The 12,148-nt window shown below is 45.2% G+C and overlaps 1 protein-coding gene across 3 annotated transcripts in view; it reads right to left on the bottom strand.

Moving 5' to 3' along the window:
• Positions 1-12,148, bottom strand: part of ACSL3 (acyl-CoA synthetase long chain family member 3) — a 536,429-nt gene that overhangs the window by 349,562 nt on the left and 174,719 nt on the right. For all 3 annotated transcript variants that reach the window (XM_085634281.1, XM_085634280.1, XM_085634282.1), the window contains exon 2: positions 314-746. In XM_085634281.1, the coding sequence (XP_085490407.1) occupies positions 314-664 (351 nt within the window). In that variant the 5' untranslated portion in view covers positions 665-746. The remainder of the gene's footprint in view (positions 1-313; positions 747-12,148) is intronic.

The raw sequence follows: 12,148 nt of genomic DNA, 5'->3' as shown, positions 1-12,148 counted from the left end.
GAGGACTTTGAACCTGGACTACACACAACATACATACCTGCATTTCTACAGAAAACCAGGCATTGTGGTAAAATGCACACCCCTCAATCAGATTTATTACAAAACACATTTTCCTGAAAGATAAATTGCACACATTCTCTGAAACCTGCTGTGGTTTACTGTTTCTTTCAATTACGTTAGTTAGTTCAGTATATACAAACCTGATTTTCTCTAAAACAACGCATCAGACCTCCGGTCAGAGAAGAAAGCCATATTTAAAATGTCTACATTAAAAAGAAAACAAGAAATACATCAATGTTGAAAATCAAATTACCTTTTTAAAAACCTTTCCATTTGGCTGAACTTCATCTTCCTCGCTTAAAATTTCTCTTGTCCCCAGGCACTTTGACATTCCGAATTTGTTTGCTGCATACTTAAAAACCTTGTCCAGTGTATCACACTCAGGATACAGAATTGAAGCCAAATTTCGTGAACTGTTGACAGCCCTATAAGGACTCCCAGGCAGAAGATCCACTGGCCGAGCTCTAATTCGTTTGGCTTTTAATTCTCGGTCCATTGCCCCAGACAGGATGTACCATGGTGCGAAAGTAATTATACTGTACACCCACATTATAAATTGTACCAGACGGCGAAGAACAGGGTTCAGATCATCGCTGAGTTCCATCTTGCGGGTTAACAAAAATCTTAGTTGCAAGTGGTGTTTCTTTAGGTCTTCCTACCGCAATGAGTTCAACGAAGATCTGGATCTAAAAAGAAATAAGGAAGGTCGTTAAAGCTATGAAAATTCTCGAATCAGGAGTTTATTTTATACTGCACATTATAGTAAAAAGAAAAGAGTCGGACGTCGTCGCCCTGCAACTTTAGACACTATAGAAATTTTGAACCATTCTACCATCTCATAAAATACCCTTTTACCTTCCAACATTTTTTTCTGATCTTCCCACCATAAAACTATAATCAAATCTACCTTTACATGATTTGCCACTGCCACCATAAATTGTAAAGGAGTATGTTTGAATTAATTCTCACTTTGTTCACAAAGGAAAATTACAAAAGGAAATAGTGGTTAAAAAAATGGAATTCAAAATGGCACAGTTCAAAATACTTTGTTGCATGCTTATCACGCATATATTTGTCTTAATTAATCTACTTGGAAGATGGCTTTCCGTGTCTTCAAAAGGAGGAGTCAAAACTGGAGTCATAATATAGAACTATAAAGGTTTACAAGGGAAAGAGACGCTACAACAAGAGCACCACAGGCCTCCACTGAGTTTACTGTATTATATTTGAATATTTGAACTAAGCAGCATTTCATACTTTAGGTTGGAAGGATATTGGATGTAAAATGTCACAATGGGAGATCTTTGGTGAGGTGCTCGAGGTTCAAATTATGCTTCTAACATGATTAGGGCACTCCACTATAGCATGAAGAGTTGCAGTAAATATGATAACAGAGATGGTCACACACTTTTGAGTAGTTTATATAAAAACAAAAAAGACAGAATTCAACCTCGATGAGGATCAGATGTATCATCAAGAGAATTAACATGCAAGTCTAAACCAGAATGACAAAACCCTACAAGGGAATACTAAGCAGCCCTACCAGAAGTAAAAAAGACGTAGCCATAGTTGAGCCACCAGTAACTAATGTATGGTTTTCACTCAGGACCCTTGTACTTACATATGGAGTCTACCCAGAAGCAATGCAAGTATTATCCTAGAAGGCAGGGATTAGTCACTGATGATACCAGAAGCGACAGAGCTCAACCACTAAAAAGACTAATAAGCCACTGGTAAATACTATTTGAAGTTCCCCTTAAGAAATCAAAACCCCACTTTGATGGCACAGTTGATTTCTCTGTGAATAAAGCTTGGGGTCCAACTAAGCACGAAAAAAGCGCAGCCTGTGGGGACTCTGTAAAATCACCAGCAAATACAATAAGAGGATTGGACATTATGAGATAGACATTATGGTAGTGGGTCTGTGGTTAGCTCTAGGAATATTGTGGCAGCTGTTTGTACTGGAGTCTAGGAACATCTGTAGGAAGGAGGAGTGGTGAAGAGGGAGGGGGTGGGAGATGAGAAGAGTCAGGCCAAACGGGCAGGGATTTACCTGACCGCCAATGGGTTAAACAGGGAAAACACCACAGAAGACACTGATCCTTGCCTCCCTTATCTGGATGGCCAGGAAGGGCTAAGAAGAGGTAGGTCAAAAAAAGGTAAGTGCAGCCTGTTCAAGATAGCACAGGAAGATAGAGAAACTGAGGGGTAGACTAGACTGAGAGGCAGGTGAGTTAGGGGCTACAGAAGCCTTACAAAGAATGACTGGTCCAAACACTGACCAAGTTATCACACCCCCAGGTTACAAATAATGCAGCAGACAGTTCAAGATAACGTAATTTCAAACATGCATACACTTCATATACAATTAATTAAATCCGAGGTAGAAATCTGCTTTCACGTTTGGCACCCCTCTAACTGGGGACAGGGCATGCAGGATGCTACAATATGGTCAAACATTGATGGAACATTTTAGGTAGCCATTAAGTTATGAAGGGGGTTTAGCTCTGGGCTACTTAACACAAAGCCACTGCTATCCAGTACAGACAGCCCTACATCAAAATGCTGTCAAGGAATACCCAACAACACAGCACGCTTCAATCACAGCCAGACTTACAAATCTGCAGTTTACCTGAAATTACACAACATTAAAAAGAAAACCCTCCGTTCACTTCCCCCAGAGAACTAAAGGAGGCTGTGAAAAGGCCTCAGGGGACTTCTTGATCTCCCATACTACTGAGCAGAGTCTCTGGGCTTCTAAGCTTAAGAAAGATTTTCTATCTCGAAATATGACAGAGCTCAAGCTGCTACAGGAGGTCACTTTGAGACTACAAAAGAAAGAAGACGGAGAAGATAACTATTCCATTTGTGTTCACGATTTCTCTTACCAATTAGAACATTGGAATGTTGGGAGCTCCATTGAAAGCAATGAAGCAGCAGCGGCCCATGTAAGCTGAAATCGTCTCGCTGCGCTCAACATTTCCATTCCCAACGTCCCCTGCCTTTCTCCTTACCCTGCCTCTCCAAAATATGTGGATTGGGCAGGGGAAAAAGAAAGGCAGAGGATGTGCAGCAGGATGCCAGAGCCTTCACCTTGCCTTCCTCTTGTAGCTCAGTGTCACTGGGGATTCAGAAGCAGGGAGGGGTGAATGCTGCTCAGCTTCTGGGTCTCCCGAGCATGGCTGAACGACAAAAAACAGTTTAGCCCAGGAGAACTAGAAGACTACTTCTACCTTTCCCAGCTCTTGCTGTGAATGTTCAACAGATAACACCCGAGACCCTCTGCACGCGGCTGTTAACAGTTGAACATTCACAGCAACAGCTGTGAAACAAAGGCTCGTAACGGAGTGAGATATCAAACCCATCTATCTCCGATGCATTTGTTTTCTCTATTTGGATATTCTATCCTTTTGGGGTGGAATGTTCCGATAGCTTTATAGCCCGCCGTAGCTGGGCTATGCCGGCCATTAAATGCCCAGTGCAGCGTTACATGCCTTTAACAAGGGAACTGGCCTTTAATGACTGGTATAGCCCACTACGGCAGGCTCTAAAGCTATAGTAGTGGGGCCCTGGGTGCGTTTTTCAACACTTCTAACATGGCCACTAGGTAGGTTATAGAACAGTTGAATAATGGGACAACAAGGCGGTATGTGGAATTAGATTACCTCCACTTTGAAGCATAAAACTCTGATAATGGAGAAGTATAAAAGCTGTGGGGCTACTGCGTTTCACAGGCTGTGACCAAGGGGCTCAGCATTTTTTAAGGAATATCTTTATTTACACTATGGTTCGCAAGTACTGCCATTTATGCTTTCTGTTTCCAGCAGCTGTTTTCTAACAGCTACGGATTTCCAGGGAACTCTCCTCCTCTTCTCCCACCAACAAGTCCGATGTATGGATATCTACATCAGTTCTGAACGCACTGATGAATATTTTAGACCTTGACAGAAAATTTATATAAATATTGGCTCGACTCAAGGGTGCATTGAAACCTTATCTTTGCAATCTTGTGGAAGGGGGTGAAAATAAAACGCAGTGTAAACCACTCCTACACTGCTTTATAGGGAAATCTGTTAATGTATAGCATTGCTTCCTTATATTATTTGTTGCTGCCCCAAAATATTTATACGGTTGTATTAGTATATGCTTGCAGCAAAACAAACGTACATAAATAGGCCAATAGGAATGATTATGGAAAAGGTAAACTTACTCCAAACTTAGGATATCCTATCTAACTGGGTTTGCCCCACAAAAACGTCTAAGAATTTTGCGATCAGGCAGTTGGCTTCCCAGTTTCTCTCCTACCAAAGATGGTTGTGGGCCTTCCAGAACAAAGAACGCTGACCTGTAGAACTATAGCTATTGTGACATCCAACTAAGGTAATCTTTGTCCTTTGTTAAGAATACATTTCTTTTTTAAAACAACGCTGGACAGAAAAGACCAACACAACGGACATGATAGCTCCTGTGGTTCACTCTTCAATGTATAGCTACATTGGATTTGGGAGGAAATGGAGCCACCTCATTAAGTGCTTTACAACACCCCCCCCCCCAACAATACCCCCCCTCCCCGTTTGGCAAATAACAGAACGGACCAAGAACATTTGGCAGCAAAAAAAAATAATCTTCCAATGCGAATGGATCCAAAAATGTATGGCAGACAAGACCAGATAAGAAGCTGAGGCCAGATACAAACAAAAGATATATTATTCTCTGTTCAAACCTCCACAGAAAGAGGAGAGCTAATAGACTGCCCCATAAATTGGGATCCTTTTTAAGCACTGCTGTTGGGTCTGATTTGGCACCCTCTCTCAGAGTGTCTAGCTCCACCAATAAACCTGGCTAGCCCTTTTGCTTTCAGAGGAGATGGTAGAGGTAGCACATGCTCAGAAGAAGACCAACTAGGAGGACAATCAATTGGTGCGTTAATTAGGGGCTTAAAGAAAAGGACGGACACCAGTACGAAAGCGCTCTCTTTTTTAATTGCAATGGAATGCTATGAATGTGTTTGAATGGTTAAAATTTACCCTCCTGTGCGTGGATGATGCAATATTGTAAATAAAATACACTGCAGAGGCGGTTTTTCCACTAGGGCTCAGGGGCTGCGCCCCTCAAATTCCTACACAATTACATAAAAACATATTAAATAGATCGATTTATTTAAAGAATGGATCGTATCTCTGAATAAATCGATGCATTTAAGTCTTGGCTGGACTGTCTGTTTCAGTCTGCCTGCCCCACCTTGCTCTGAAGCATGAGACAGAAGCCAGGTAGTAAATCAACTTTTGGAACTGTGAGGCAAGAAGCAGGGCTTTCTGTTTGAAAGCCCTGATTGCCATTGTGTCTATAGTTGTATGCACTTTGTAGGCCAGTGACGCAATCAGCATCATTGGTTCTGGCACCGAAGACTTCAACCCTGCGTGACTTTAGACGTCCGTCATTCAAAGGCGTGGATCCCACCCTTTCGTCATACGTAAGAGTGGATGCAAGCACATGAGATCCGGTGCCTTGTTCTCTGTAATGGTGTTTGTAAGCTAATGTGTTGTGTATATTGTGCTGAGACCCCTCATCTTGCTAACCTCCCCCACTGTGACACCACAGGCCCTGGCTGCAGATTGCTGGCTCCGTTAGAAGTGGAGCTGGTGTATTTGTTAATTGTTCCCCATGAAATGGATCGAAAGAACGAGCAGGATTCTTGTTCCCTTGCGAAGTTGATCCAAATATCTGAGTCAAGCAAGGCAATAAATATGTGCTTACGGTGGCCAGTTCTCTGATGTATGACATTGAAACTAGCCATGTCTTCATGACCCTAACTTAACCCCGATGCTAAAAACATGGATTCACTTGCAAACAATGAATGTTAAAAACATTAAGGGAATGCATTTCAGTAATTTAGTTCCTCTCTTTTTTCACATGCTTCACTTAATTGGACCAAACGTGTGTTACTGTATGCTTTACTTCTTTTAAGGGGCTGTTTAAAAACCAGGAGAGGGGACTCAAAGATATTCTGTATGGATGAGTTTACTAATATGTATGGTGAATAACAACGAAATGTAATGTTCATATTCGGTTGTTAGACCTGGCACCTTGGCGTGAGTTTCCCTTCCACTTTTTTGATGGTGTGCCTCGATTGTTTTGCTGGTGTTGTCCGCTCAGGGCGCTGCGCCACGGCTAATCCGTGCCGCAGTGCAAGTGCTCCCTAGGTAAAGTGTACCTGTAATTGATGTCCATGATTGGTTCATTGGATTCACTGTCAGTCCCCAGTAAAGTGCACCAGGGGTGCCAGGGCTTGTGGATGCCAATGCTGCTGGTGGGCTTGCAGCGCTGGTTGCGCCACCCACAGAAGCGGCCGTGTAAAATGTGTCTAGGGTCTGCCACCGCAGACCCTGTGCGCGGTCCGGGACCGTCGCGCTGACTGCGCAAGTGCCCCCACTTGCCAGTCCCTAAACCTTCCCTTACCTACATATTAGCCACCCCTCTGGTAGGCCCAAGGGCAGGGTGCATTGTAGGCATAAGGTAGGACATGCCCTGATGTGTGTGGCATGTCTTAGTAGTGAATTACAGCCCTTGTCGTTTTTCACTATTGAAGGCTACCTGCTCTCCATAGGCCAGAATGGGCTGCTGGGATCACGCCAACGCTGTGACCCCAGTGGACTCCGAGAGCATGGTAGAGTGTCAAGTTTGGTATGCCTGAACTCAGAATAATAAAATACTTCTTGTAGTCAAGTTTATTTTAATATCCTGGGTTTGTAAATACTACTTTTAGAAAGTTAGTATTTACTGACCTGACCATCTCAGTCCGCCTCTGCTGTGTGTGTGTGTTCTGCCTAGCAACAGTAAGGAGCAGGGTGGGGGATCCCCAGAGACAGGTTGGCTGCCAGGTGGTGGGTAGAGAGATTACACCTGGATGGGTGGGAGGAGTACACCTTGACTCTTGAATAGACCTGTGCTCTGCCACCACAAAGCCGGCGCCACCCCCTGTGGGGCGGCTGATGTCTCTGCCCTGCTGCTGAAAGGAAAGAGCAGAGTCACCATAACAAAGTGCTCCAGAACTGGACTGAGCCAGGCCTAGGCCCCCTGGCGCTAAAGAACAAAAGAATCATGGTATAAAAGTAGGAGCCTGGCTCCTAAGAAATCAGAATCCTGTTTACCACAAAGAACCTCTGCCCGACTAGAAGGAGAAGAAGACGCCGGAGGAGCTGGCCTGCTGCTTGCCTTGCTGAGAAAGGAGAGGAAGAGACTTACTGAAAAGACTTTGCTACTTTGTGCTTGAACATTCTCCAAGGGCTTGATCTGAGCTTGCCCCCTGAACTGAACCCCAGGAACAGTGGGTTCTCTGTGCTTCTTGCTCATCCTCCAATTCGAGCCGTGTGGGCATCCCGCTGGAAAAGAGACTGCGCCCCTCATCGCCCCTCCTAGGGCCGTGACACTCAGAAGCTCGCCTGCCTCAAACCCGTGAGAGCCCCGCTCCGTCCCGAGCCGCTCTCTGTCCCCGGGCCAGGCCGCCTGCATCCCTGTCACCGCCTGCTACTGGAGCGCGCTGACCGCGCGATCACCCCTCCCGCCGGAAGCCGTCCGACGACTGTGATCTACGCCGGGTCATCCAGCTGCACTGACCGTGCCCTGTGACCCCGCTTCGCTATCCCCGGACATCTCAGGCCGCGCCGCCCCCGCTGTGGAGACCCTCCTGCACCGCCGTGCTAAAGGGTCGCTGGCCGCGCCTGCCTACGTGCCCACACCTGCTGATTGAGGACCCAAGAACACTTCCCAAGCTGAGAGTCGCACCGACCTGTGCCGACTCTCCTAATCACGAAAGAAGTCCAGTATCGGGCTCGGGGCCCGCAACGCCGTATTTCCCCGTTCGCAGGAACCGATCTCTGTGAGTACTGGAACTACAAGTAAAGAGACTACGAACCAAGAACATTTGCCTGCTGTATAACCTGGAGGCCTAGCGAAAACGTTATTGGTCTTGTGATAAGTCTGCTGAGATATATATACCTTATTTTTACATAAAGCAACGTATTTTTATATATATCCAAGTCTGGTGTCCGTTTCTGGGGGGATTAATGTATTTACTGTGTGTATGATTGTAAGTGCTTAACCAACAACGCCTGAGGAATCGCCTTGGCTGCTCACGCCACGCACCTAGAGGGTGAGCAAGGGTCATTCGCGAGGGGTTATCCTGCGCCCTGACGTGGAGGAGAGGGTTCCTGCTTGACACAAGGGCAACCTTGCGCCAACCGGAGATCCCCGACTCTAACATCGGTTATGAACAAAATACCTTTTTATGATATTTTATGTATTTGTAACAGCTATAAAGATTTGTTAACGCCTCATTATTTTTAAGGAATGTAAGAACTTGCCTTGTTTTATGAACTATGTTTTATTGTAATGATTTTAATTAATCGGACAATAAAGAGTATACATACAAACACTTAATCTTGCATTCTCCAAGAGTTAGCTATTTTATAATTTTGTTATTCATCTGTATTTTTTGCTGTGCATATTTTGAGGCTTGAGCCATGTCAGGTGTTTATAAAGGGCTTGGAGCGCGCAGGCGCTAAAGCTGAAGCTAAAATAAAGTGCGTGTCAGTGGTTTGGCCTCTCTGCATAGCACACAGAACTCGGTTTATGTGTTCCATTTGCAACTGAAATTCTGGGGATATGTGTTTGAAGGGGTACACAGATGTCATAATATTTGCAAGGCAAAAGCAGAGAAATTAAAGTCCTTAAATTTGAGGGAGTGCAGTGCATGTGTGGAGGTGCTGAAGTGACAGATGCGAGGAAGTGAACTCGGAGGAAGAGTGAAATGCAGATAAGGAAAGAGGTGATTTAAGATGTGCAGATGGACAACATATGCAGAAAAAAAGGACACATATCTAACATGAAGCACACATAACTGGAGGCTAAATTAAACTCTTTACACAGACTCACAGTTTCAGAATTGAAACATTTCAAATGTTAATTTTTATAACAAATTGTTGTTACTCATTTATCTCATACAGCTAATGCCCATTGGCAAAGCCAATCATACAGACAGGCTTTAAGTGTATGGCAGTAGTTGTGTCACTTATCTGGGCACAATTATTCTGAGAGAAACCAACATACTGGTCAGGTGGCACACTATATGAATCACAAAAATGTATTTGACATGTTCCTTTATAGAGAGCCACCACTATTTACATCACACTTAAAGACCTGTCTAAACATATTTCTATATGACTGGTTGCATCCAGCAGCTGTGGGTGCTTTTCGAAGTCTGGTTAGAGCATACTTTTCCAAAGTGTATGCAAGACACTGGGAAAGGAAACATTTTAAAGGGCTATGGTTGTCATGCTGTACAATTTATACAGTACAGTAACTGCTGAACCTCTTAATTCAGGAAGATATGGGGCAGTTTTTAAGGTATTTATAATTTCAAGACTGTACATTCCCACTGCTTTATAAATCTTGCGTTATCACTTCATTCATTTGCTTTAAAATGCACCATTTAACAATCTTTTTTTCACCTTTTTTGGGACAGGTACTCACCCTGGACCCCAGCTTTGTCCATTGAACTTGTTTACATCGCTCGCTATATACAAGTCAAACCCAACGTTTATGCGACACCACTTTCAAATGTCACTAGCTGCCACTGGTACCTTGATTTCCAAAAGATGAGGTGCTGAATCATTCAGGTGTAAGATATAGATTCAACTGACCGAGCCAAATGAGTTGACTAAAGTATAAACAATCAGCCCCTTGACTCTTGTATCCCACTCACATTCCCTTTCCAATACACCTTGAAAACAGTCTTTAAAATCTCCAACATCACCATACCCACACTTCACTGTAAAGATCAAAACTGACTTCCAAATTCAATAATCTTCAAAAGAACCAAGTCAAGCAATGCTGCAAACCTAGGCCTAATGAACACATTGTAATGAACTGAGGTGTGTTGACTGTTTAGTGGAGTAATGTCAGTTTTTCATTGATTTATTCCAAATGTCCAGTGAAGTGCTTATGCAGCTTTCTCTATATACTCCATGTACAGCCGTTCTTCGTAGCAGTTTCAGCGATAGAGGGGTGTTTCTCTTTAAACATAAACCAGGTAGGGTTTTGACCTTTAGCAAATAGATTATCAATGAAGCATTGTTTGAAAAGTTTCAGCACTCCGTCCATCATCTCCTTGTGTTTGCTTTGTTCGCCCTAAGTTGGCAGGGTATGCCCAGACGTGGGTCCCTTGCTCACTTTGCCACTGGATTCAAGCTAGCCTGGCTGATGAGGGCTGTTAGCCCGAAACCAGTCCAGGATGCTGGTTTCCAGTCCAAGGAAGACATGGCTTGGCAGTTCGGGCTAGACTGTTCCATGAGGCACAGGGTCAAGACTGATTTGCATATAGCTGTGTCAAAACTGGGGTGGCAAAGTGAGCTAAAAAACCATGATGGATTGAACCCAGATCTGTGACTGGGGGTGAGTGTTTGAAAAGTTTCAGCACTCAATCCATCATCTCCTTGTGTTTGTTTCTTTGGAAGTGATCTACTTTGGTCAGTTTCAGATTTAAGAGTGATGCGGCTAACGCAGCTATGGGGTGGAAGGACCGTTTGACCCGGGCGTCACCGCTATATGCATCGGCGAGGTTGGGCTCCTTGTGGACCTCGAAGGGCTTCGAGAAATGGGACACGATCGGCATCAGCACAGTGGGAGATCTCTGGACGAGGGGGGGATTCAAAACTTTCGAGATGCTGCAGACGAAGTTTCAGTTGCAAGGCAGTGAGTACTTCCGGTACTTACAAGTCCGCCACGCGCTGGGCTCCGTCTTCCCGGATGTCGCGTCCATTCCGGAGTCTTCCCCCCTGGAGGACAGAGTGCTGGATGGCCATGTCCCAGACAGCACGATCTCCCTTATATATAAAAAACTGATTAACGACCGATCGGGCCTGCTGACTGGCCTCCGCGAGGCCTGGGTTGCCGATGGGCTGGAGTTGGACGACGAGGACTGGATGTCCGCGGTGGCCTCTCCGAAGGAGGTGGCCATCCCGGCTCGCCTTCGCTTCGTCCAGCTTAAGATCCTCCACCGGGTTTACGTGACGGGGCCAAGGCTTCTACGTATGGGCTTAGCTGAGGATGGACTGTGTAAGCGTGGCTGTGGTGCTTTGGCAACTTTCTTGCATATTCTGTGGGAATGCCCAAAGGTGGAGCGATTCTGGCGTGGTGTGCATGAGGTCCTGCGAGTGGTTACGCGTGTCGTGCTGTTGCCTGAAGCGAGGAGATGCTTGCTGAATGTGTGGGAGCCAACTGACTACTCGGTTCCGCAGACGCGGTGGGTGACTCTGGGATACATGATTGCTAAGCGTGACATTGCTCAATTGTGGGGATCCCAGAGGCCTCCGGCGGTGTCGGCCTGGAAAGAACACATGGATTGGTGTATGTTTCGTGAAAAGGTGGTGTATGTTGCGAGGGGTAAGCCTGGGGCGTGGGTGAAAATCTGGGGCCCCTGGAACGCCTATCGCGGGGGTATTTGCGAGCCGCCGCTGCTGCCGGCTGCTTCGCCAGCTCCGTCCCCCTAGCCGACCCCCTCCCCCAGCCATGGGCACGTGGTTCCCCAGTCCCTGATCCGTTCTCATTCCCCTCTCCAGAGTTTGGCGATTGGTTGGGGTCCCCCACTTAAGGAGCGCGTGCTGTCACTTGGGATTGCGGGTTGCCTTGCGGGTGTGGTTGTTTTTGTGTTGTTGTGTTTTGACAAAAGGAAACCGTATTGTTGGTTTGGAGTTATGTGGCCTGCACTACTGATGTCTCCTGATTTACCCTTTTTGCACCGCCAAGAGATTTTTCTGTATGTATGTCATATGCTACTGCCACTCTAGCGGCCGGCCAGACGGTTGTAGGCCCATACTTGTAACTATTTGAGATTGTAATAAACGGTTTCAAAAAAAAAAAAAATAATAAAAAAAAAAAAAAAAAAAAGAGTGATGCGGGTTTAACCACACTCCAGAGCCTGGCAGTAAAGAATAAAGTTACTTGCCTTCAATAACGCTCTTGCTGGTAGAGACTCGATCTAGCCCAGATTCCTCAGCTTTTGAGGCTGGATCCAAAACTTTTAAGCAGT

The sequence above is a fragment of the Triturus cristatus genome, chromosome 11 (assembly GCF_964204655.1).
Source record: "Triturus cristatus chromosome 11, aTriCri1.1, whole genome shotgun sequence".
Classification (NCBI taxonomy): domain Eukaryota; kingdom Metazoa; phylum Chordata; class Amphibia; order Caudata; family Salamandridae; genus Triturus; species Triturus cristatus.
This window is presented reverse-complemented; position numbering and strand designations above follow the sequence as displayed.